The sequence below is a fragment of the Microcaecilia unicolor genome, chromosome 6 (assembly GCF_901765095.1).
Source record: "Microcaecilia unicolor chromosome 6, aMicUni1.1, whole genome shotgun sequence".
Taxonomy (NCBI): domain Eukaryota; kingdom Metazoa; phylum Chordata; class Amphibia; order Gymnophiona; family Siphonopidae; genus Microcaecilia; species Microcaecilia unicolor.
The window spans coordinates 233,651,644-233,679,398 of NC_044036.1; the positions used below are offsets into that span (position 1 = coordinate 233,651,644).

General features: G+C 46.5%; 1 protein-coding gene across 1 annotated transcript in view; it reads left to right on the forward strand.

Annotated features, from left to right (window-relative positions):
• NSMF (NMDA receptor synaptonuclear signaling and neuronal migration factor) overlaps nt 1-27,755 on the forward strand; it is a 742,397-nt gene that overhangs the window by 108,610 nt on the left and 606,032 nt on the right. The window contains exon 2 of the mRNA XM_030206612.1: nt 10,772-10,833. Coding sequence (XP_030062472.1) covers nt 10,772-10,833 — 62 coding nt within the window. The remainder of the gene's footprint in view (nt 1-10,771; nt 10,834-27,755) is intronic.

Here is a 27,755-nt window from a genome sequence, read left to right on the forward strand (position 1 = left end):
CAACCCAAATAGTTTAAACATTCGCTATTGTTTAGTTAGTTCAGGAAAAGTAAATTCCTTTGCCAGTATTTTAGAGATGTTATGGTAGGCCCTTGCATTCAGACTATTATTGCAGGAGGCGGGTCAGTTTGGGCTCACCATCTGCTGATTGGCTGTTACTCACTGGATTTAAGATAGCTGTTTTTCTGGCTGTTACTTTTGGCAAATTTTGAAGTGATGGCGTTTATTGTGTAGCGTTTTAATGTGACACTGATTGGGTAAGTTTTTATTTTTTAAATTGGTTCCTTACATTCTGAATATTCCTGCCAGCTGTGGAGTACTTTTAATTTGCTTCATCACTTTAAAATAATGTGTTTCAAATTAGTGGCTGTGGGGCTTGCGTCGGCATTGCGGAGGCAAGTAAGTCCTTTTGTCTTTTGTTTTATCGTTACCCGCACATTCTGAATCTTTCTGCCAGCTGTGGAGTACTTTTTATTTGCGTCATCACTTTAAAAAATGTGTTTACAATTAGTGGCTCTGGGGCTTGCGTCAGCATTGCGGAGGCAAGTAAGTCCTTTTGTATTTTGTTTTATCGTTACCCGCCCTCGACGTCATAATGTTTAGACGCGAGGGCGGGGCGGGTGAGCGATGGTATTAGTTAACTGTCATTGCTCCGCCCTCGACGTCATGACATTTTGATGCGAGGGGGGGGCAGACACTCATGGGGGAAAATGCCGATCTACACCACCATGCAAGAGGAAGTTGCAGCTTCATTAGAACGTTGGGGTTGCGAATTATGTGTGGAAGGGGCGTGGCTGAGGGCGGGTCTATGACTGACAGTGAGTGGTGCATGAGTGAGAGTGAGTGGTGCTGACAGCCTAGCCTACCAACAGTGCAGGGCTTCAGTGTTTCCCTGTCATAGACTGAGCTTCAGAATGTTGGAGGTGAGAATTATTTATATAGATAAGATGTTTATTGTATAATACTAGTGGCAGCAAATAATAATAGATGTAATCAGAGACAATGAATTATGCTAACCCAAAATGCTGGTAAAGGGTCTAGGTGTTAATCAAGATAGTACACACTCACCTAATCCTGAAATTAGGATACCTAACAACCTTTAGGCACTCATAGGCACTAAGGAGATAACAGTTCAGACCTGACAAGTGGTTATCACTCATGAACACTGGATCTAGAAGCGACAACAGGCACAGGTAGATCAGGATCAGGAACACTGGTACATGATGATGAGTCAACATCAGGAACACAGGCAGCATGTGGACTCCCAAGCTGGGAAGTCTCAGGCAGTGATGCCACAGATTAACAAGCCTTCATCGGGTAGCAGGGCTCGGAGCCAGCTGAGGGCTGTTACCGAGGTTCCAAGAAATAACAGCTTGCGTGCCAGCTAAATTGATAACACCTTGAAGGAAGAGGTCTTTAAACCTTTCTTAGTGCCAGGTGGCCTGGGACACGATGACCTGAAGTCCCTGCATTGACGTCCATGCTGATAATAGTATAACAATGTTGTTATATTATTATCTTCACAAAAAAAAAACCACCAAAAAAGAAGATGTGGGGACTAGTAAATCATCAATATAAATGTGTCCCAAACATCAGTATGGAACGTAGATCATGAACAGATAATATTTTAATTTTTTAATTTTTTAATTTTGATATCTGGAGACCATCAGATCTAACTGCCTCACACAACCATCAGAACATATATTTGTTCTATCGCAATAAGCGAAATGGTGTGGTGCAAATCCTCATTGGCTCCTCCCATTATTCAACAGCATTCTTATATTATTTATATTGCTTCTATTTTTAATTCTATTTCCTTGTATAATCCACATATAGCTCATGGAAAAGTTAATATTTATAAAGACACTTATCTTAAATGATAGCAGCTTAAAGATAGCAGAGATATCAGAGATATCAGGGAACCCCCGCCGACATGGCCAAGTTTCGCGTAAAGCTTTTTCAAGGAAGAGGCTCACTGAAATACAAAACGACCAGAATCAGCCAAAGATTTAAAATGTAACAATCTCCAGCATCAAAAGTTATTTTATAAAACATCTTACATCAGCTTTATGTTAGCATACCTTTCCATCCTGTAATCGCTCCTACGTACAAAAGATGGCCGCGGCATTTTCAGGCGACCTCATTATTTAAATGAACCACAGCTGATCGTAAAAGTACTATGCCGATTGGATGCTCAAAGAAACCCAACAGCCAGTAAAACTACAAGGACCACCAATCTATTTCTGCATTTAAACCAACCGGAAGTAATGTATTCAACTGGAATATCCACCTTTGTTCTTTCAAATTTAGTAAATGAGAAATATTACCACCCTCCCATCCCACATCCACTTGGTCAATGATTCTCCATCTAAGGTCCATTAGCAAATGACCATAATCGGACCAGTGTTGAACCATAGGTGCAGATAATATTAAATTTTTAATACGCGATTTATGTTCATTCAAACGTATTTTAATAGGTCTGCTAGATCTTCCTACGTATATTTTATGACAAGGGCAAATGATCACATATACTACATTCTTAGAGAGACAGTTAGTATTTGACTTGGCATAAATGGGTCGTGCTATATCTGAGTATCTCCAAATTGGGCCTTCAATCGTGGATTCACACCACTGGCACGAACCACATTTAAAATGTCCCAAATTAGTAGAAGTCAAACTCTGTGTCAAATCTTTTATATGATAGCAGTTCACCCAGTGTTTTGCTACGCCTATAGGCTCCAATAGGGTGTTGTTCAAAACATTCATAGATCTGTAAGGTATGCCAATGTCGATGAATACTTGACATAATTTTAGAGCTAAGAGGAGAAAATGGAAGTACAGCAGTCAATTTATCCTCCTGATCTTGAGATTGATATTGTAATAGCAGATCCCGATTTGCAAATTTAGCTCTCAAATAAGCTTTCTTGACTACCGATTTTGAATAACCTCTCTCCAAAAATTGATGTGTCATTTTCAACGCTTGATCTTCAAACATATTTGTCTCTGAGCAGATTCTCCTAATTCTTAAGAATTGGCTGATTGGTAAACTACCTTTCAAGTGGTATGGGTGAGAGCTGGAAAAATGTAACAACGTATTACGTGAAGAGGGTTTTTGAAACAATGTAGTTTTTATACAATCCAGTGTTTTAAACACCCAAACATCCAAAAATTCCAATTCTTGATGGTGATAGTGGAAAGTAAATTTCAAATTCCGTTGTAGAGAATTCAATATCTCCATAAATTGTAGGAATTCTGTCTCTGAGCCCTCCCAGATAAAAAAAATTGTATAAAAACTACATTGTTTCAAAAACCCTCTTCACGTAATACGTTGTTACATTTTTCCAGCTCTCACCCATACCACTTGAAAGGTAGTTTACCAATCAGCCAATTATTTGAGAGCTAAATTTGCAAATCGGGATCTGCTATTACAATATCAATCTCAAGATCAGGAGGATAAATTGACTGCTGTACTTCCATTTTCTCCTCTTAGCTCTAAAATTATGTCAAGTATTCATCGACATTGGCATACCTTACAGATCTATGAATGTTTTGAACAACACCCTATTGGAGCCTATAGGCGTAGCAAAACACTGGGTGAACTGCTATCATATAAAAGATTTGACACTGAGAGTTTGACTTCTACTAATTTGGGACATTTTAAATGTGGTTCGTGCCAGTGGTGTGAATCCACGATTGAAGGCCCAATTTGGAGATACTCAGATATAGCACGACCCATTTATGCCAAGTCAAATACTAACTGTCTCTCTAAGAATGTAGTATATGTGATCATTTGCCCTTGTCATAAAATATACGTAGGAAGATCTAGCAGACCTATTAAAATACGTTTGAATGAACATAAATCGCGTATTAAAAATTTAATATTATCTGCACCTATGGTTCAACACTGGTCCGATTATGGTCATTTGCTAACGGACCTTAGATGGAGAATCATTGACCAAGTGGATGTGGGATGGGAGGGTGGTAATATTTCTCATTTACTAAATTTGAAAGAACAAAGGTGGATATTCCAGTTGAATACATTACTTCCGGTTGGTTTAAATGCAGAAATAGATTGGTGGTCCTTGTTGTAGTTTTACTGGCTGTTGGGTTTCTTTGAGCATCCAATCGGCATAGTACTTTTACGATCAGCTGTGGTTCATTTAAATAATGAGGTCGCCTGAAAATGCCGCGGCCATCTTTTGTACGTAGGAGCGATTACAGGATGGAAAGGTATGCTAACATAAAGCTGATGTAAGATGTTTTATAAAATAACTTTTGATGCTGGAGATTGTTACATTTTAAATCTTTGGCTGATTCTGGTCGTTTTGTATTTCAGTGAGCCTCTTCCTTGAAAAAGCTTTACGCGAAACTTGGCCATGTCGGCGGGGGTTCCCTGATATCTCTGATATCTCTGCTATCTTTAAGCTGCTATCATTTAAGATAAGTGTCTTTATAAATATTAACTTTTCCATGAGCTATATGTGGATTATACAAGGAAATAGAATTAAAAATAGAAGCAATATAAATAATATAAGAATGCTGTTGAATAATGGGAGGAGCCAATGAGGATTTGCACCACACCATTTCGCTTATTGCGATAGAACAAATATATGTTCTGATGGTTGTGTGAGGCAGTTAGATCTGATGGTCTCCAGATATCAAAATTAAAAAATTAAAAAATTAAAATATTATCTGTTCATGATCTACGTTCCATACTGATGTTTGGGACACATTTATATTGATGGTTATATTATTATCAGCATGAACGTCAATGCAGGGACTTATTGTTCAATAATTTGTTATTGTCCACGTTGTTTTGCCTTTATCATACTGGGTGGCTCCTTTTGCACTTTGAGGCCTTTACATAGTACAAAGCCTCTGTATTAAGCCTGAAAATGGTCAGGTCTGTAAAAGTCAGGTTCATATTGGAGGTTAGTGATGAATTGTAGTTCCTTATGCAGGGTTTTAGCCCTACAGCTTGGTCTTCAAAGGAAAGATGTTGGTCAAAAACAACTCCTAGAATTTTTAATTTTTAATCTATAGGATAGACAGTTTGGTCAGTTGTGAAACTGGAATAAGAAGCTGAGCTTGATAGTACCAGGAATTTATTTTTTTGTATTTGTATCAGTTGTAATTTATACAAAAGTTTAGCATTCAGTCCAACATAAAGAGAATTGCAGTAGTCCAAATGGGACAACACCAACATCTGGACCAGTAACACAAAATGTGATTCACAGAAATAAGGTTAATCCAGAGATTTTCAACTCACCCCTCGGAGCACACACAACCAATCGGGGTTTTCAGGATATCCTGAAAACTCCGACTGGCTGGGTGTGCCCCGAGGACTAGGTTGAAAACCCCTCAGACATATTTGTCGCATGTGGTAGAATGTTCACCTCTACAGGTTATTAATCTGTGATTCAAAAGTAAGGGGTTCTTTTTACCAAGCTGCAGTAAAAGGGGGCCTGCTCTAGCGTTAGTGCATGTTTTTGACATGCACCGAGGTCCCCTTTTACTGCAGTGGGTAAAAGGTTGCCTATTTTGGGGAAAAAGAAATGGCCATGTAGTAAGTGAGTTACTTGCTGCATGGCCATTTTGGGGGAGAGTATGTACCATCACCCACTGAAGTGGCGGTAAGGGCTCCCATACTAACCCGGCAGTAACTGGGCAGTGCATGGTGCTGTCCAACTATCGCCAGGTAAGCACCGGTGCTACAAAAATAGAAAATATTTTTGTAGCGTGGTAGTTCTGGAATAGTGAGCAGTAAACCCATGGTGGACTTACCGCCCCTAAGTGAGGAATCTAAGATTACTCCCAAAACTTTGGAGTACTTTGGATTTATTTTAAACATATTTTCTAAAATGTGGCCATGGGAGGGACATGGGTGTGTCGGGCATTCACAAGATTTTGGCTTAGGGTTATAGAATACTAGGGATCCGTGCCGAACTGGTGCACCAAGATTAACACCAGGTTTCAGCAGGCGTAAGTCCTTGTGACCAAAGTTGGGTGTTGCACTCATCCTGGAGTGCCCTTTATAGAATAGCACTGAGTGTGGATTTTTTTTTCCAGTACCTAATTTTCAGTGCCATTTACTGAATCTGGCTCTGTGTGCTCTTTTGGTAAATTGGTCCTTTTTCAGTATTATTGGTGTATTATTATACATATACTAGTAAAAGAGGCCTGTTTCCAGGGCCCCCTCCCTCCCTCTCTCTGTCCTCCGAGTTCCATCCCCCCTCCCCTTCGAGTTCCATGCCCCTCTCCCAGTCCTCCGAGTTCCAATCACCCCTCCCCTTTCCAGGACCCTCTTCCCCCCCCTCCCCTTCGAATTCCAGGACCCCCTCCCATTCCAGAACCCCTTCCCCCCTCCCGTTCCAATTCCAGGACCCCCTCTCCCCCCTCCCTCCCTCTCCTCTCCCGCCCTCTGAGTTCCACACCCCCACTCTCCCTCCCTCCCCCCCTCTCTGTGCCCTTGGAGTGGAAGCAGGACGTGTGCGGCTGGCCCTCCCCTTCGTAAGTGCCGGCTGTTATTTAAAACTTCTTACCTCGTGGTCCGCCGGCAACAGTGAAGTCGAGCAGGCACGGTTCGGTGCTTCACACTGCCTTCGCTTTTGTTTCAGCTCTGTCTCTGGTCCTGCCCTTCCGCAAACAGGAAATGAGGGCGGGAGCAGAGGCAGAGCTGAAACAGAAGCGAAGGCAGTGTGAAGCGCCATGCTGTGCCTGCTCAACTTCACTGTTGCCGGCGGAGCACCAGGTAAAAAGTTTTAAATAACAGCCGGCACTTACGAAGGGGAGGGCCAGCCGCACACATCCTGCTTACACTCAGAGGGCACAGAGAGGGAGGGAGGCGTGGAACTCGGACAGAAGTGGTGTAGAAATATGCTGTCACTTGCTCTCAGTGAAATACAGGCCAATGGCTCAGGCTAAGCTAGGCCACTTAAAATCAAAAATCATCTCTGATACAAATACATTTCACTGCAGCACAAAGCTGAAGTGAGTTTCCAGAGAGCTGGCAAAGGAGGGGGCATTTGCTCTTGTCAACAATGCTGGGACTGGCACCTGCAAGAAGTCATGAGCAAGATGTTTTGGCTAATGCAAGTTAGTAATGGGTCAGGTGCAAGTAGAGGAAGGAGGAGCTGAGGAGGGCAAAATGACCTGTGAAGTCATTTTTTCGCAGATGTTGTCCTAAACATAATTTGTTTATACTTAGGGCTTGAGAACATGTGAAATCATTCTTATCAACTGATAAGGGCCAAGAGCTCAGGTGAGAAAGCTAGGGTCCATTGAAATGAATAGGGTCAAAATGGAATAAAAAGGGCAGCCTAGAGGGTATCAGATAAGAGAGAAGACTCCAGATGGCTGTAGATGTGTCGTGAAGTGCTGTTCTACCATATGAATACCTGATTGCCTGTACTGCCTTTGGGTGAGATACTGATCCTAATAAACTATCTTACTATATCTATTGAATACTGGGTTTCTTTCTAATTAGGGAACCTGCTACTGCTCTGTCTGTGTAAAACTGTCATGAGCAGACACAAGGTTGGGGTAATTAGGTATTTAGAAGGGAACATGCAATCCTTTTCAGGATAGTAGAAAGCCCATGGCTTCCGCTGCCCAACAGAGGTGGCAGGCCTAATTATATACAGTGGAAGGGAGGTAGGGGGGCATTCTGTGCAGATCTCTGGAGGAGAGGGGGGGAGTGGAACTCGGACGGGAGTGGAGGGAGGGAGGGAGGTAGGGGGGCATGGAACTGGTGCTGGCTTCCCTTCCCAGGTCGTTGTGAACTCGGGGGGGGGGGGGGGGATTCTGTGCAGACCTCCGGTGGCTGCTGCTGGCTTCCCTCCCCTCTCACTTCCCATTGGTCCGCCCTGTGATGTCATCCCCAGGGCGGACCAATGGGAAGTGTGTTATGAACCCAGGCATCCAGACGGAGGTGCAAATTATTATATAGGATATTATTGGTGTAGTGTTTGCTCTTTTAGTAAATTGGTCCCTTAATGGTATTATCAGTGGTGTATGCTTTTTTGGTATATTGATCCTTTTTCAATGTATTAGTGCAATGCACTTCAGGGCAACTTGGGTCCTGTATTTCGGATATCCACAATGAATATGCATGAACTTGATTTGCATACACTGTCTCCAATATATGCAAATCTCTTTCATGCATATTCATTGTGGATGTCCTGAAAACCTGACTGGCAAGGAGTACAAGAAAACAAGAAGGCAGATGATCCGCAAAATCCAATGAGGAAGTAAACAAAAGAGTAGATCGCTAGGTGGTATTAATCAGACTTTATTGGAAAAATAATCGCCCGACACAGACTGTGTTTCTCCCACAAGGGCTACGTCAGGGGCCCTAAAATAACAAACAGTAATAAAATAAATAAATCAATAACATATATAACACCACTCATAATATATATAGAAAAATAAATGTAGAAAAATAAATAAAGAGCTAAAGAAAGAAGTACATAGGATACCATGACGTGTGCAATAACAAAATTACACATAATCATAATTAAACAGTAATAAATACAAATTATATAACCAAAAACTCAATATTAAAACAATGATCCTCCTAGTAAAATGATCACATATTCAAATTATATATCCATAAATATAAAATGCAGCCTAATAAACATATACAAGCGATCATATACTACAGCATAGCGCAATAAAAATATCAAAATTACAACATATAATAAAAGATATTGGACATTCTTCTAATCTAATATAGAAGACAGTGACATGAGAGGAAAAATAGTTAATCTAAAGGTGTAAAAAAATATATATAACATATAATATATATGTGGAGGAGTGGCCAAGTGGTTAGGGTGGTGGACTTTGGTCCTGGGGAACTGAGGAACTGAGTTCAATTCCCACTTCAGGCACAGGCAGCTCCTTGTGACTCTGGGCAAGTCACTTAACCCTCCATTGCCCCATGTAAGCCGCATTGAGCCTGCCAAGAGTGGGAAAGCGCGGGGTACAAATGTAACAAAAAAAAATAATGACTCACTTCAGTTGCTGTGATATTAAACAAAGCAAAAGCATATAAACAGCAGGTTAGCTTCTTGCCAAGCAATATCTAAAAAATAAAATGCAATCAAACAAACTGCCTAAATAAAAATAGAGTCACTAACCATACCAGCATATCATAAATAACTGAACAACTTGAATACGCTGTTAAAGCTTCATAGATTAACCAGCATATATATAAACAGCACAGTTACTAAACAGCATAAGACCACTATTAAAACCTCATGGGGTGACCCTCAGAAACGGCATACCAAACGTAAAGGCAGCCCACAACTGAGTGCAGCTATAGTTTAGTGCAGGTATACATAGAAGGGGGTGGGGGGTGTATTATTAAAACTAGTGGCGTAAGTCTGATTAATACCACCTAGCGATCAGCTCTTTTGTTTGCTGGCAAGGAGTACTCCAGGACCGGACTTGGAAAACACTGCTGTATTTTACTGTTAAAAATCCTTACCCCTCCCACTTTACAAACCCACATGGCAATGCTGACAGCACCAGAAGCCGCTAGTGCGGCTTTGTAAAAGGGGGTTTAGTAAGGTGTAGTCACATGAAGAACAGACAGCATTCCAACATGAGTGCACTATTATAAAATGCATAAGTTCTGCATATTATATAAGGGAAGATAGAGATAATAATACTCTGCTAATGTTAGTAGTGTGCAAAACAAAGACCTTGTTGTTCTTGCTAAGGTTTTCATGGAGTTGCTATGATGGCTAGGACTCTGGAGAAAAGGCGGCTGAGGGGTGATATGATAGAGGTCTACAAAATAATGAGTGGGGTAGAACGGACAGATGTGAAGTGTTTGTTTACACTTTCTAACAATAATAGAACCAGGGGACACAAGATGAAATTAGAATGTGGTAAGTTTAAAACAAATCGGAGAAAGTTTTTCTTTACTCAGCGCGTAGTTAGACTCTGGAACTCATTGCCGGAGAAGGTAGTGACGGCAACTGGCATTGCTGAGTTTAAAGGGGGTCTGGACAATTCCTGAAGGAAAATTTAATAATTTGATCATTATTAAATTTTGGGTTTTTTCCAGGTTCTTGGGGCCTGGATTGGCCGCTGTCGGAGACGAGTGCTGGGCTTGATGGACCTTTGGTCTTTTCCCAGCGTGGCAGTGCTTATGTACTTTAATGTTTTTCTTTTTAGCTGCTATATGTACTAGTTATGATGTTTTAGGTCATTCATTTAACGATGGATTATTAGGCTGGGGTTTTATTTATATCCAAGGTGGGATTTTTGCCTCTTCTGTGAGAGTGTGGGAGGGAGAATGCAAGGAAAAAGGGGACCAGGCATGTTTGTGAAAGCTTTTTTTGCTGTCCTAAGTTATTTGGGCAGCAGCATCGAATATCTGTGGTATCCAGATAATCTGCCACTCTGCCCCTAGAGTGTCCTGATGCTATCTGAATAGCACCAGGGCAGTCTTCAATGATTTACTACAGCATTAGCTATATAGTGCCGCTGAAAATTGTTGATTGGCCCTAGTCAGTAGCATTTATCCAGTTAGAAGATGTTGTTGCCCAGATAAATGCTTTTAATTATTGGATCCTATTTATTTTAATGGTGTTTAACTTTTGTAAGGTTCTTTTATCTGAGGGAAAAAGCAGAGGCATGGGTATAAATAGGAAATTTAAGTGTATGGAGCTGATTGGATCACTAGATACACTCCAGCCCTTTGTAACATTTCTCCGAACTTTTCTCTTTGTCTCCTTGTTTCCTTGGGATTGTTGGTACCCAGAGCAGCACGGGCTTTTGGAGAGTATCTTTCCCAGAACCATTCTGAGGGCAGGAATGGATCAGGTAAGCAGCTGAGAATAAATCCAGCCTGCACTGGGCAGGACTCATATCTTCATTAACTTTATAAGGTAAATAATGTTCTCCGAGGACAAGCAGGCTGCTTGTTCTCATGACTGGGTTTACGTCCACGGCAGCCCCCACCAACCGGAACAAAACTGCGGGCGGTCCCGCACGCAGGGCACGCCCACCGCACATGCGCGGCCGTCTTCCCGCCCGTGCGCGACCGTTCTCGCTCAGTCTTTTCTTTTCTGCGCTGGAGAGAGCCATGTTCGTCTCTCTCTCTGTCAGCCCCGGAAACCGGATCGCGCCCTTGACGCGAGTTTTTTTTCTCTCTGATTGTTTTCTTTAATTGTTTTCTTTTCTTCTGTTAAAAAAAAAAAAAAAGAAAAGCTTTGTTTCCCCTCGTACTTTTAGCGGGGGCGCCTCGTTGCGGCCTTGTGGCCTCGCGGTCGATTTATTTTTCGAGGTGTAATTTTCACCGCCACCATCGACGACTTTGACTTCGCCGACGCGATTTTTCCGTCAGTGTCCTCGAAGGTCCCGAGTGGATTTAAGAAGTGTGGTCGGTGCGGCCGGCATATCTCGCAGACCGACACTCACGCTTGGTGCCTCCAGTGCCTTGGGCTGGAGCACGATACCAAGACGTGCACCTTGTGTCTCGGTTTACGTAAACGGACACAGGTGGCGAGGCAAGTTCTTCGGGACCGTCTTTTCGGAACTTGTGCCGGCCCCTCGACGTCGACTTCGACGGCATCGGTGTCGACGGCCGGATCTTCGGTACCGATGTCCACGAAATCGGCACCGACGGCATCGACCCCAGGAGCACAGGTCCCGTTGGCCTGCCGGTCCTCCGGAGATGGCAGGGGTGAGCGGCCGCGTGGGCAATTGGCCCCGGTCACTCCCTCTACCCAGGGCCCTCGGGACCGAACCCTGTCGGACCCGATCCCTCGAAGCCGAGGGGGATCTACCTCCTCCGGTACCGCCGAGCGCCGATGACGGGCACCGGAAGAAGGCTAAAAAGCACTGTCATCGGTCGCCCACGGCGCATGTGGCTACCGGCGCCAGAGATGACTCGACGCCGAGGAAGCGGCAGTGCCGGGAGGCGCGTTCCCCCTCGGTGGTAGAGGTATCGCTACGTCAGGGCCTCAGCACTTCGGTGCCGTCTCCTGGACCCGAGCAGATTCCGGCACCGGCCCCTCTACCGGCCCCCTCGCCTTTCCCGACAGCGGGCCTTGACGAGTGCCTCCGAGCCATCCTTCCGAGGATTCTGGAAGGGCTGATGCGCCAGGCTGTGCCGGCGCCGGGGGTGCTTGCGCCCACGGCGCCGTTGATGGAGGCGCCGGCGTGCTCTAGCCCGGTGCCGAGGCCTTCGGCGCCGCTTGCGGTGCCGGTCTCGACCGCCACGCAGGTGGAGTCCCCGTCGACGTCGATGGAGGGAGCTTCATCCCTGCCGGCGCGGGAGTCCACCGCTCGACGACGCCACCGAGGACTCAGTGCCTCGAAGTCGAGCCGGGCCCGGTTGAGGTCTGAGCTACAGGAGCTCATGTCCGACACCGAGGAAGAGGCCTCGTGGGGGGAGGAGGAGGACCCCAGATATTTCTCCTCAGAGGAGTCTGTGGGCCTTCCCTCCGACCTCACTCCTTCACCGGAGAGGAAGCTCTCGCCACCTGAGAGCCTCTCCTTTGCCTCCTTCGTCAGGGATATGTCTATCTGCATTCCCCTCCCCGTGGTCTCTGTGGATGAGACGAGGGCCGAGATGCTCGAGGTCCTCGACTATCCATCACCACCTAGAGAGTCCTCCACGGTACCGTTGCACAATGTCCTCAAAGAGACACTGCTTCGGAACTGGTTGAGACCTTTATCTAACCCCACCATCCTCAAGAAAGTGGAGTCCCAATACAGGATCCCCTCGGAACCAGAGTTAATGCGGCCTCAATTGCCTCATGACTCGGCGGTCGTGGATTCTGCTCTCAAGAGGGCACGGAGTTCGAGGGATACCGCCTCGGCGCCCCCGGGGCGGGAGTCTCGCACTCTGGACTCGTTTGGGAGGAAGGCCTACCAATCTTCAATGCTCGTGACCCGCATCCAATCCTACCAGCTCTACACGAGCATATACATGCGGAATAATGTGAAGCAACTGGCGGACCTGATCGACAAGCTCCCCCCGGAGCAGTCCAGGCCTTTTCAGGAGGTGGTCAGGCAGCTGAAGGCGTGCAGAAAGTTCCTGTCCAGGGGTATATATGACACCTGTGATGTGGCATCTCGAGCTGCGGCCCAAGGTATAGTGATGCGCAGGCTCTCATGGCTGGGTGCCTCTGACCTGGACAACCGCACCCAGCAGCGGCTGGCCGATGTCCCTTGCCGGGGGGATAATATTTTTGGTGAGAAGGTCGAGCAGTTGGTGGACCAACTACACCAGCGGGAAACCGCACTCGACAAGCTCTCCCACCGGGCGCCTTCAGCATCCACCTCAGCAGGTGGACGTTTTTCCCGGGCCAGGCAGGCTGCGCCCTACGCCTACAACAAGGGTAGGTACACCCAGCCGGCCCGAAGGCCTCATCAGGCACAGGGACAGTCCCAGCGCGCTCGTTCCCGTCAACAGCGTGCGCCTAAGCAGCCCCTGGCGCCTCCACAGCAAAAACCGGGGACGGGTTTTTGACTGGATCCATGGGAACATAGCCGCCATCAAAGTGTCCGTACCGGACGACCTGCCAGTCGGGGGGAGGTTAAACCTTTTTCACCAAAGGTGGCCTCTAATAACCTCCGACCAGTGGGTTCTCCAAATAGTGCGGTGTGGATACGCCCTGAATTTGGCCTCTCCTCCACCAAATTGTCCTCCGGGAGCCCAATCCTTCAGCTCCCATCACAAGCAGGTACTTGCAGAGGAACTCTCGCCCTTCTCAGCGCCAATGCGGTCGAGCCCGTGCCACCCGGGCAGCAAGGGCAGGGATTCTATTCCAGGTACTTCCTTGTGGAAAAGAAAACAGGGGGGATGCGCCCCATCCTAGACCTGAGAGGCCTGAACAAATACCTGGTCAAAGAGAAGTTCAGGATGCTTTCCTTGGGCACCCTTCTACCAATGATTCAGAAAAACGATTGGCTATGTTCTCTGGATTTAAAGGACGCATACACTCACATCCCGATACTGCCAGCTCACAGACAGTATCTCAGATTCCGCCTGGGGACACGGCACTTTCAGTATTGTGTGCTGCCCTTTGGGCTCGCCTCTGCTCCACGGGTGTTCACGAAGTGCCTCATGGTGGTCGCGGCGTATCTACGCAAGCTGGGAGTGCACGTGTTCCCATATCTCGACGATTGGCTGGTCAAGAACACCTCGGAGGCAGGAGCTCTCCGGTCCATGCAGTGCACTATTCACCTCCTGGAGCTGCTGGTGTTTGTGATAAATTACCCAAAGTCCCATCTCCAGCCAGTCCAATCTCTGGAATTCATAGGAGCTTTGCTGAATTCAAAGACAGCTCAGGCCTTTCTCCCCGAAGCGAGGGCCCACAAGCACATGTCCCTCGCTTCCCAGACCAGAGCGTCTCAGCACGTCACAGCTCGGCAGATGTTGAGACTCCTAGGTCATATGGCCTCCACAGTTCATGTGACTCCCATGGCTTGTCTTCACATGAGATCTGCTCAATGGACCCTAGCTTCCCAGTGGTGCTAGGCCACCGGGAATCTAGAAGATGTCATCCGCCTGTCCCTCAGTTGCCGCAATTCGCTGCACTGGTGGACACTTCGGACCAATTTGACCCTGGGACGCCCATTCCAAATTCCGCAGCCCTCGAAAGTGCTGACAACGGATGCATCTCACCTGGGGTGGGGAGCTCATGTCAATGGGCTTCACACCTAGGGACTGTGGTCCCTCCAGGAAAAAGATCTTCAGATCAACCTCCTGGAGATCCGAGCGGTCTGGAACGCACTGAAGGCCTTCAGAGATCGACTGTCCTATCAAATTATCCAAATTCGGACAGACAATCAGGTTGCGATGTATTACATCAACAAGCAGGGGGGCACCGGATCTCGCCCCCTGTGTTAGGAAGCCGTCGGGATGTGGCGTTGGGCCTGCCAGTTCGGCATGCTTCTTCAAGCCACATACCTGGCAGGTGTAAACAACAGTCTGGCCAACAGACTGAGCAGAGTCATGCAACCGCACGAGTGGTCGCTCCATTCCAGAGTGGTACGCAAGATCTTCCGAGAGTGGGGCACTCCCTCGGTGGACCTTTTCGCCTCTCAGACCAACCACAAGCTGCCTCTGTTCTGTTCCAGACTCCAGGCACACAGCAGACTAGCGTCGGATGCCTTTCTCCTCCATTGGGGGACCGGCCTCCTGTATGCTTATCCTCCCATACCTTTGGTGGGGAAGACCTTACTGAAGCTCAAGCAAGACCACGGCACCATGATTCTGATAGCGCCTTTTTGGCCCCGCCAGATCTGGTTCCCTCTTCTTCTGGAGTTGTCCTCCGAAGAACCGTGGAGATTGGAGTGTTTTCCGACTCTCATTTCGCAGAACGACGGAGCGCTTCTGCACCCCAACCTTCAGTCTCTGGCTCTCACGGCCTGGATGTTGAGAGCGTAGACTTCGCTTCGTTGGGTCTGTCTGAGGGTGTCTCCCGTGTCTTGCTTGCCTCTAGAAAGGATTCCACTAAAAAGAGTTACTTTTTCAAGTGGAGGAGGTTTGTCGTTTGGTGTGAGAGCAAGGCCCTAGAACCTCGTTCTTGTCCTGCACAGAACCTGCTTGAATACCTTCTGCACTTATCAGAGTCTGGCCTCAAGACCAACTCAGTAAGGAATCACCTTAGTGCGATTAGTGCTTACCATCATCGTGTAGAAGGTAAAGCCAGTGGCGTAGCTAGGGTAGTTGACACCCGGGGCCGGTCATTTTTTAACACCCCCCCCCCCCCCCCCCCCGAAATCCAGTACTAGGCACGAGAATACAAAACACTCAGGACCTATAGAGCAATTCTACCATACCATAAGCAGTAATTTGTACGAGTCACACAAGGAAAAGGAAAGCATCTTAAACACTACAGTGAGCACTAGAACTTCAATTCACCTATTGTAAAACGAAAACAGACAGATTAGTACAGATCGTCGATCCTGCACAGTCAATGCCAACCGAAAGCCATGTCTTTTTCACAAATACAGATACACCCTATCCACTATAGAATAAGTAATCATAAACTTTCTATTTAGACAAAAATTAAACTGAACCCCCGATGCCAGACTCTGCATACAATGCAACACCACAGAAACAGAAAATGTCCTCTAGTACTGTGCAAAATATAAAGACAGCAGATGTAAATTTGAAAAAACTAACAAATACCAATCAGCACGTTACAAATTAACAAATAGAAATAAAACAAATAATATCATTTTATTGGACTAATACATTTAGCTTTCAGAGGCCAAAACTCCTTCCTCAGGTCAATTCAGTATAGTACTGTTACAGTGTCCTATCCTGACCTGAGGAAGGGGGTTTTGTTCTCCGAAAGTAAAATGTATTAAAATTAGTCCAATAAAAAGATTACCTTATTTACATGTTCTATTATAAACATTTATTAACACAGCTACAATACTACTTTATCCTAAAGCAAAAAAATAAAAATATATATTTACAGTTCGTTGTCTCTGGTTTCTGCTTTCCTCATCTTTTCACTGTCTTCGCTCTCTCTCTGCCATCCAGTGTCTGCCCTCTCTCTCTGCCCCTTCCATCCACTGTCTGCCCTCTCTCTCCCTTCCATCCACTCTGCCCCTTCCATGCATCATCTGCCCCAGTCTGCCATCTCTCTCTCCCCCTTCCATCAACATCTGCCCTCTATCTCTGCCCCTTCCATCCACCATTTGCCCCAGACTGTCCTCTTTCTCTCTCCCCTTCCACCCACCATCTGCCCTTTCTCTCTGCCCCTTCAATCCGTCCAGGCCTCCCTCTCCCATCCGTCCAGGGTCTGCCCTCCCTCATGTGCCCCCCTTCCATCCAGGATCTGTCCCCTCTCTCTCTGCCCCCTCTTTTCAGCCCCCAGTTCCAGTTCCCTTCATCCACCACATGCCTTGCATACCCCCCCTTCAGCCCCAGACCCATTCTCCCACCTGCCCCAGGCATGGACCCATTTTCCCTCCTGCCCCCTAATCAGACCCCAGTTCCAGCTTCAGACCCTTTCTCCCATCTGAGCACTCCCCTCCCCCCTCTGAGCACCCCCACCCTCCCCAATCCCCTTCTCCCCTCTCTGAGCACCCATCTGAGCTCCCCCACCCTCCCTAATCCCCTTTAAGTACCCCTCTGAGTGACCCCACCCCTCCCCAATCCCCTTCTCCCCTCCTTAATACTCTCCCACCCTCCCTAAGCCCCTTTAAGCACCCCTCTGAGCTCCCCACCCTTCCCCAATCCCCTTCTCCCCTCTCTGAGCTCCTCCACCCTCCCTAATCCCCTTTAAGCACCCCTCTGAGCGCCCCCACCCCTCCCCAATCCCCTTCTCCCCTCTGAGTCCCCCCCCGACCCCGACAGCTGAGATCGTTCTCCTGCTGCTCCTACCCTGTCCTGCCTTTAAAATTTGTTTTCCAAGCGCCGGAGAGTGGCAGGCAGCGCGCCTCGCGTCTTCCCTGCTAGTAAAGAAGATCTCGCTGACGTCGCCCTTCCCACATTGAGTCCCGCCCCCATCTGAGGCAACTTCCTATTACCGCGAGGGCGGTCGGGACTCAGTGTGGGAAGGGCGACGACGTCAGTGAGATCTTCTTTACTAGCAGGGCAGACGCGAGGCGGGCTGCCACTCTCCGGCGCGTGGAAAAAAAATTTTAAATGCGGAGCAGCGGGAGCGGAGCACCCCAGCACCCGATGACACCCGGGGCGGACTGCCCCCACCGCCCCGCCCTTGCTACGCCACTGGGTAAAGCCATCTCTGGAGAGCCTTTAGTCGTTCGATTCATGAGAGGCTTGCTTTTGTCAAAGCCCCCTGTCAAGCCTCCTGCAGTGTCATGGGATCTCAACGTCATGCTCACCCAGCTGATGAAACCTCCTTTTGAGCCACTGAATTCATGCCATCTGAAGTACTTGACCTGGAAGGTCATTTTCTTGGTGGCAGTTACTTCAGCTCGTAGAGTCAGTGAGCTTCAAGCCCTGGTAGCTCATGCTCCGTATACTAAATTTCATCATAACAGAGTAGTGCTCCGCACTCACCCTAAGTTCCTGCCAAAGGTGGTGTCGGAGTTCCATCTTAACCAGACAATTGTCTTGCCAACATTCTTTCCCAGACCGCATACCCGCCCTGCTGAACGTCAGTTGCACACATTGGACTGCAAGCGAGCTTTGGCCTTCTATCTGGAGCGGACACAGCCCCACAGACAGTCCGCCCAATTGTTTATTTCTTTCGACCCCAATAGGAAAGGGGTCGCTGTTGGGAAACGCACCATCTCCAATTGGCTAGCAGATTGCATTTCCTTCACTTACGCCCAGGCTGGCCTGACTCTTAAGGGTCATGTCACGGCTCATAGTGTCAGAGCCATGGCAGCGTCGGTGGCCCACTTGAAGTCAGCCACTATTGAAGAGATTTGCAAAGCTGCGACGTGGTCATCTGTCCACACATTCACATTGCATTACTGCCTCCAGCAGGATACCCGACGCGACAGTCGGTTCGGGCAGTCGGTGCTGCAGAATCTGGGGTTTAAATCCGACTCCACCCTCCAGGACCCGAATTTATTCGGGTCAGGCTGCACTCTGTTAGTTGTTCTTTGTAGGTCAATTTCTGTTATGCCCTCGCCGTTGCGAGGTTCAATTGAACTGGGTTCTTGTTTTGAGTGAACTTGAGAGCTAGGGATACCCCAGTCGTGAGAACAAGCAGCCTGCTTGTCCTCGGAGAAAGCGAATGATACATACCTGTAGCAGGTGTTCTCCGAGGACAGCAGGCTGATTGTTCTCACCTAACTTCCCTCCTCCCCTTTGGAGTTGCGTTTTACTCATTTCTTGCTTGTCATTCAACTGAGCGGGAACGGTCGCGCACGGGCGGGAAGACGGCTGCGCATGCGCGGTGGGCGTGCCCTGCGTGCGGGACCGCCCGCAAAGTTTTGTTCCGGTTGGTGGGGGCTGCCGTGGACGTCAACCCAGTCGTGAGAACAATCAGCCTGTTGTCCTCGGAGAACACCTGCTACACGTATGTATCATTCGCTTTGTAGGGAGATTTCATTGGATTTCACTAGGGAGAACACTTAAATACAAAAATGAATTATATTCACAAGTAATCATGAAGTACAGTTGAATGTTCTAGGTTTAATTTGTGTTACATCCTTAATCTATAAGTGAACTCAGTTGTTAATTGTCTTATGTAAGAAATTTAAATTTAATAGAGTCTTTATGAAGGCTTTCAGTGTATTGGTATATTGGTTAGAAAACCTCCACTACTTTATGACAATCAGGGATATTGTTCTCTCAGTCCATCAACAGCAGTATTTTTAATCCTTAAAATATCTAATAGGAAGAAGCAGTGTGGATTACTTTAAAAACTGGAATATGGAATACCATATGCGCTACTGACCCCCCTTCTGTACTGTGTCTATGGTTACCATATTTGCAGACACAAAAAATAAAATGCCGCTCTGCCCCAGCCAGTCCGTGGCCCGACCCCAGCCCACCCCTGTCCCCGCCCTGCCGCTTAAGTCACCTTGATCCCCAAGAAAGTCAGATTCTATAAGCAGTGAAAATTCTGATAAAAATAACAGAAATGCATTTTCTTCTGTAGTATAAATACAAAATTAGAAAGGATGTACATTTCCAAAAATGCAAATATCCATGAGCAGCATGTTCCTCTTTCCTTGCTCTCCCATCCATGAGCAGCATGCCCCCTCTCCTCTCCATCCCCTTCTGTCCATGTGCTGCATTTCCGCCTTTTCCCTTCCCTTCCCTTCCTTCCCCTCCATGTACTGCTTGTCCCCTCTCCTCTCCCTTCCCTCCCATCCACGAGCAGCTTGTCCCCTTCTCTCCCTCCTATCCACATGCAGCTTGACCCGTTCTCTCCCTACCATCCATGAACAGCTTGTCCATTCCCCTCCTGGGCCTACCTTGTAGTCCTGGTGGTCTAATGGCCTCTTTGGGGCAGAACCCCACTCTTTCCTGCCCACTGCCGCTTACCTTCTGCAGCTGCCACTTCTTGAAAATGGCTGCCAAGACTTTAAGTGGTGGCCTCACAAGACTTACGTAAAGTCTTGTGAGGCCGCCACTTGAAGTCTCAGCATCCATGAAAATGGATGCTGAGACTTCAAGTGGCGGCCTCACAAGGACTGCAAGGTATTTGGTACTAAGCCAAACTATTTATCCAGGTTGAAAGGTCTGAGCAGACCGCCTCTTACGATCTGCAAAAAGCTTGTATCTGGCAGCGGCTTGCTGAAGATGTTGTTGGACCCTGCTCCAAATGTCCCAGATATCAGTGAGGGTCTGTTGGAGCTGAGGCAAGGCTTGGGTCTGAGGGATTGGAAGTGGTAGTCGTGGGTGGCGCCCGTATACTGTAAAAAAAATGGTGACGTACAAGAGGCAGTGTGGAGACCGTTCTTATAGGCGAATTCAGCCCAGGGGAGTAATGTGGACCAATCATCCTGTCAGTTATTAGTATACATTCGCAGGAAGGTCTTGAGAGTTTGATTGACCCGTTCCACCATTCCATTGGTCTGTGAGTGGTATGCGGATGAAAATTGGGTGGTGATGCCAAAAGCAGAACACAGTGCTCTCCAGAACCTAGAAGTGAATTGAGATCCCCGATCACTTATGATCCGGAGAGGTAGACCATGTAAAAATATGCTGGATGAAATTCTTGGCAAGAGTAGCGGCCGAGGGGAGAGATTTCATGGTAATGAAATGGGCCATACGAGAGAATCGATCCACCACTACCCAAATGATCGTGTGACCTTAGGACGGTGGTAAATCAGTAACAAAGTCCATGGATACTTCCTGCCAAGGGAGCTGTGGAACTGGCAGTAAGAATCCCCACGGCTTGCCAGGAGAGGGTTTGTTTGAACTTCGTGGGTGTGGCTTGGATCTCTTTCAGGGAGAGAAAACTAACAACTTATAGCAGCAGCTTCAGAGAGCATTTTCCATCTCACAGATAGGCTGCAGAGAATACCTTCTCCTGCTTTAGACTTAGCCTGGCCTCAGAATGACATCCTATAGTATATCTCCTATCAAACTGAGCTCTCTTTTTCATCAAGCACTGCCATTTCCTCCCCTCACCCTCCCCACTGACAGTTTGAACTTCGTGGGTGTGGCTTGGATCTCTTTCAGGGAGAGAAAACTAACAACTTATAGCAGCAGCTTCAGAGAGCATTTTCCATCTCACAGATAGGCTGCAGAGAATACCTTCTCCTGCTTTAGACTTAGCCTGGCCTCAGAATGACATCCTATAGTATATCTCCTATCAAACTGAGCTCTCTTTTTCATCAAGCACTGCCATTTCCTCCCCTCACCCTCCCCACTGACAGTTTGAACTTCGTGGGTGTGGCTTGGATCTCTTTCAGGGAGAGAAAACTAACAACTTATAGCAGCAGCTTCAGAGAGCATTTTCCATCTCACAGATAGGCTGCAGAGAATACCTTCTCCTGCTTTAGACTTAGCCTGGCCTCAGAATGACATCCTATAGTATATCTCCTATCAAACTGAGCTCTCTTTTTCATCAAGCACTGCCATTTCCTCCCCTCACCCTCCCCACTGACAGTTTGAACTTCGTGGGTGTGGCTTGGATCTCTTTCAGGGAGAGAAAACTAACAACTTATAGCAGCAGCTTCAGAGAGCATTTTCCATCTCACAGATAGGCTGCAGAGAATACCTTCTCCTGCTTTAGACTTAGCCTGGCCTCAGAATGACATCCTATAGTATATCTCCTATCAAACTGAGCTCTCTTTTTCATCAAGCACTGCCATTTCCTCCCCTCACCCTCCCCACTGACAGTTTGAACTTCGTGGGTGTGGCTTGGATCTCTTTCAGGGAGAGAAAACTAACAACTTATAGCAGCAGCTTCAGAGAGCATTTTCCATCTCACAGATAGGCTGCAGAGAATACCTTCTCCTGCTTTAGACTTAGCCTGGCCTCAGAATGACATCCTATAGTATATCTCCTATCACCTTCTCCCACTACTCCAACCAGAGTTACACCTAATCACACTGACCACCCTTCAACATCTTCTGTCCTTCTGTGACTGTTCTCTTGTGCTTGACTGCTTAAATATTTTAAATTTAAATGCTTTACTTTTTGTCTATTAGATTGTAAGCTCTTTGAGCAGGGACTGTCTTTCTTCTGTGTTTGTACAGCGCTGCGTACACTTTGTAGCGCTCTAGAAATGTTAAATAGTAGTAGTAGATGGGACAGGTGGAAACAAAATGTAAGACATTCTGAGCCTTGCGTGGCCACCAATAGTACTGAGAGATTAAATGAAAAGTCTTGCGGAATCCGTAGTGACTTGCAAACGTGGAGGAGTTGTCCCCATTTGAGAACCCTCTTCCTGGACTGGGGTGGAACAGAGGTCTTCGTGCTGACAGAAGAAACTACACACTGTGGAGGCAACATAGGCAGGATTAAGCATGGGGTAGGATTCCTCGGGTTCTTCAGGAGGGTTGAAGACCCTGGAAAGCGCATCAGCCTGAATATTCTTTTCAGCAGGTCGAAATACCAGGCGGAAGTTAAAACGGGCAAAGAAAGGAGACCAGCGAGCCTGTCGCGGGTTTAGTCTCTTAGCATCCTGAAGGTATAGGAGATTCTTGTGGTCGGTGATTACAGTGATGCCCCTTCCAGGAGATATCACCATCCCTGGAGAGCCAATTTAAGGGCCAACAATTCCCGGTCCCCAATGGTGTAGTTATGCTCTGCTGGAGAAAATATTTTGGAAAAAAAGAAACAGGTATGACGCTTGCCAGAGTCTGAGGTTTGAGACAGAACGGCCCCTGCCCCCAGCGAAGAGGCATCCACCTCTAAAATTAATGTTTTTTTTGATATTCGGGCTTCGAAGCACAGGAGCAGAGAGAAAGACTTGCTTTAAGGTGGCGAAAGCCTCCTGGGCCTCCGGTGTCCAGTTCCTCACCAGCACCCTTCCTGGTAAGAGGGGCAGTGATAAGGGAGTATTGATGGATGAACTGCCGGTAGTTGTTAGCAAACCCCAAAAAACGTTGCAAGTCCTGGAGACCCTGGGGCATGGACCAATCCTGGATGGCTCGGAGTTTGGTGGGGTCCATTTGGAGCCCCCCTGAAGAGGCGATATATATCCCAAGAATGGAATAGACCGTTGATGAAACAAACACTTCTCTAGTTTGGTGAAGAGACGGTAGTCCCGGAGGCGTTGGAGAACGGTGCGGACATGATGACCCTTGAACAGAAGCAGAAAAAAACAAAATATCATCCAGGTAAACTATGACTGAGTAGTACAGGAGATCTTGAAAAATGAAGTTAATGAATTCCTGAAAGACCGCAGGTGCATTACAAAGGCCAAATGGCATGACTAGATATTTGAAATGTCCTTCACGGGTATTAAAGGCGGTCTAAAACAAACAGAAAGTGGGCACAAAACCAGGAGTCCCAGAGACTGGATCACAGTAAAGCTAAAACCAAATTTTATTAATTAGTATATTTGACTCGACACAACCGTTGTGTTTCGGCCAAAAGGCCTGCATCAGGAGTCTACAAATAAAAACAGTAAAAATAGACATTTAACATAACATAAAAATGAATTGATATATAAATCTAAATAAGACATGTATATAAAACAACATAAAAAACAATATGTGGAATATTAATAAAAATACAAATGCAAAATATATATCAAATGATCAGAACAACAGCAAAATCATAATAATAATAATACATGCGTAACAATTAAGAATGTTGATATGTATGAGAGAATAAATAAAATGAATAAACCAAATAAAACAAAACAAAATGAAAATGTGTCAGTGAGGAAATAATTCTTAAAACATTATGCAACAGTATAAAACAGAAAAAAAGAAGAAAAAAAAGAAAAAAAACGTAGAAAAAAGGAAAAAAAAAAGAAAAAAGGAAAAAATAAATAGGAAAAAAATATTTTTTCCCTTTTTTCTACTTTTTTTCTTCTTTTTTTCTTCTTTTTTTCTGTTTTATACTGTTGCATAATGTTTTAAGAATTATTTCCTCACTGACACATTTTTCATTTTGTTTTATTTATTTGGCCTTTGTAATGCACCTGTGGTCTTTCAGGAATTCATTAACTTCATTTTTCAAGATCTCCTGTACTACTCAGTCATAGTTTACCTGGATGATATTTTGTTTTTTTCTGCTTCTGTTCAAGGGTCGTCATGTCCGCACCGTTCTCCAGCACCTCCGGGACTACCGTTTGGTTTTAGCTTTACTGTGATCCAGTCTCTGGGACTCCTGGTTTTGTGCCCACTTTTCTGTTTGTTTTACAAAGTATCCGTGGGTCTTCAGTTCACCGAGTTGTTTCTGCTAGCAAAGATTCCATGTTTTAAAGTTGCTCCGATATCCGTTCCAATCGCGGTTCTTGTTCTTTTCCTACTGCGGTTGAACACGTCTGTCCCTACCAATGCATCACATGACTCCTTGTGAGATAGAAAGATTAATGGCAAACAACTACACATGGGGGCCGATATTCAGACCATGGGAGGCAGCCCAGCTAACACCCATGGTTGGCAGTGAGACCAGATAGTCAATGCTGGGCTGTTTCCAGTGACAGACATTGAATAGCCGGTTTTATTTAGGCAGGTTTAAATTTAACCTACGAAGCCAATATTCAGCGCTGGCTGGTTAAGTTTAAACTGGCCAAAGATAGGCCTGCTATTTTGGTGGCCCAATTTGGCCACCAGACTTACCTCCCTGTTTACAAAGCCATGGCTGTGTCGGAATTACTGCACTGGCAGCTGGTAGCGCGGAAAACAGAGGGGTTAGCTGGTAATGCACCAAATATTAGCGGATAACCCGGTTAGCTGCTAAGCACTGACAGGAAATATTCAACGGGAGATAAATAGTAGTTAAATAGCACTGAATATAAGGGGGATTCTGTCTAAACAGCTGTAGATATGGACTCCTTTTATTTCTTCATTGTTCTAAGATTCTACTTGTTGTGGAGCTTTTATATGAAAGAAAGTATTTTGGAGCAATGGTTGTTAAAATGTTGACATGTTCTCTGACACTTTGAAAATGCTCAAACGGTACACTCTACGTGGTATGTAAGGGAGTTTGTAATTAGGAGATATTATGAGCTGGGAAAGGGGAGGGTAGATTTTTGTAAAAATAAAGGTGTTCACTGTTTGATTTTAGAACCATTTTGTTCTAATAGTTAATGCTGTTCTATTGTGTTTCTTTTGATTTTTGATTGATTCAATAGTTACCTTTAAACATTACAAACAATCTCAATCCGGCCAATATTCAAAGTGAGCTAAGCGGAAAGGAGCCTCTCCTGCTCGATTAAATCACTTACCACTTCCTAACTCCTGATATTCAGTAGGCAGTGCGGGCAACAATGGGGTAACCGTTTTGCTTATGCACAACTTAAGCATTATGTCTCATCCTTGGATGTGGCACATCTGGAGGAGTGCTTGGGTTCCCGTGTCCGGGACTTCTTTCAGGGGGTCGTGGACCGGGGCCTATCTGTTTCGGGACTCCGTCGGGCTCTGGTCAGGGGAACCCCAGACAGGATTGGTTGAAGTCTGGATGGGAGGAGGATTTGGGGGTGTCTTTGGAGGAGTGGGATGTTGCTGCCATTCTATGGGGAATCTCCTCGCTTACCACAGAGGCGAGACTTAGGGAGTGTGGTTATTGTGAGTAATCCTCCAAGCTTATTGGACTAAAGTGCATCTTGCTCACATGACTGAAGGGGGGGAATCTGGTTGCCCTAAGTGTAGCCATCCAAGACAAACTTTTTTTTCATGCTTTCTGGATGTGTCCTAAAATTAAAAGTTTTTGGGGGCGAATCAGGGGCTTCTTGTCTGACATGATTGACCGTAATATTCAGGGGACAATGGAACAATTTTTACTTGACAAGCCTGGTGTGTTTCGTTCCCTAGCTAGATATAACATCCTCTTATGCCGTAAACTAAGCCTGGTGGCCAAAAAAGTAATTTTGCAATATTAGACCATACCAGCTTCCCCGCCATTTTGGCAGTGGAGAAACCAGGTGCATCTTCTGGTCACTTGGGAGGCTAATGAGACAAGAGAGTCCCCCATACGTAGGCCTCACTTTTTGAAGCTTGCAAATTTTAAGTCCGCAGGGACGTAGCCTCCTTATTAATGCTTTATAAAGGTTGAGAGCGACATCTTAAATATTTCAGTAACAACTTATTAACTCAGGAAGTAGTGTGGATGTAATCGTTCTCTGGGTTGGTATTATTGTATGGACAGGGTGGAGGAGGAGTGGGGAGGGAGGATCATAGGATGGTCTTAATCATAGAGTTGAGTTGGATATAGTTAACAGCCCCTGAAAGCTAATACAACTTAAATATATAGATGCTAGGGGTTGGAAAGGGGTTATTTCAGGGAATAAGTGTGTGTGTGTGTGGGGGGGGGGGGGGGTTAGTTCTTTACCCTCATGTCTGCGGTTGCATTATTGTAGCTGGCGGGTTTGAGATGTTGTGTTCTGCATAAGGTGTGGGGGGGGGGGGTGGAATGGTTAAAATAGTTGATGATAGATCTGGGCATAGTTTCTTTGCTTTACGTTATGATGTTGGCATTCTGTTTATGCTGGATCTTGGATGTAAGTTATGCAATTCTCATTAATAAAAATGTTGAACTCTAAAGCAGGCAGTGCTGCTTAATATTGCCTCTGACTGGCACTAGAAAAAGCGGGGGCAGCGTTAGAGAGGTGCCAGAGGGTATGCAGGTGCACTGAATATTGGCTGAGACCCACATAACTGCTTTTTATCTTTATACCCCTCCTCACCCGATCCTCTTTCTGGCCTCAAAAATAGACCCCTCCTTCCTCCCCCTTCCCTCAGCAGAGGAGAATCAAAGGCCCTTCCCTTCCCCCCTTGAATGAGTCCCCCTACCCCCAGCCTTCCAAAGTATAGGTAAGCCTCCTGGGCCTACTTTATATCCCTGGTGGTCTGTGGGGGCCATTGGGGGCAGCAGGAAAGCCCCCGTGTTACTTCCCCTTGTAGCTGGCCTTTGCAAATGGTTTCTTGCAGCCATTTTCTAAGGGAAGCCACAAGGGGCATGAGTGAGTGGCCTTTGCTCCTGTCCCCAATGACCCCCATATATAGGGTTACCATATGGCTCTAGAAAAAAAGAGGACAGATTGAGCCATTCCAAATTTTACTTCCATTGAAAGCAATGGAAGTAAAATCCGGACTAGCTCAATATGTCCTCCTTTTTCTGGAAATCACTAATCAAGTGAGGGAACCAAACATATGACTGGTGTGAATCAGTGGCATAGGAAGGGGGGGGGGCGGTGGGGTAGTCCGCCCCGGGTGCACGCCGCTGGGGGGTTGTCGTCTCCGTTGGTTCCTTGCTGCCTCTGCCCCAGAACAGGTTACTTCCTGTTCCGGATCAGAGAGAGCAAGGAACCAATGGAGCCGACGCAGCTCCCAGCGACGTGGGCTCGGGAGCGGATCGGCGCTCCCGCCCGCCTGCCCCTCGCTGCCAAAGTAAGGTACAGTGCGCTCCGGGTTGGGGGGGGAGGGTGCGCGCCGGAGGAGGGGGGCGCGCGCCGAGGGGGGGACACTGCGCTGCACCCGGGGGGGGGGGGGTGCGCGGCGGCGACTCGCCCCGGGTGCCAGCCGCCCCTGCTACGGCACTGGTGTGAATGATTAATGCCTGCTCAATAACACCAGACTACTTTTAGTCTTCTTACTCAATTTTTTATAATTTTTTTTTAATATGCTGTGCTCAGTAACTCTGTTGTGCCCATATTGTAACCCTACCCATATACCACAAGGGACGTCAGTTAGGCCAGGGGGCCTACCAATGCCTTTGG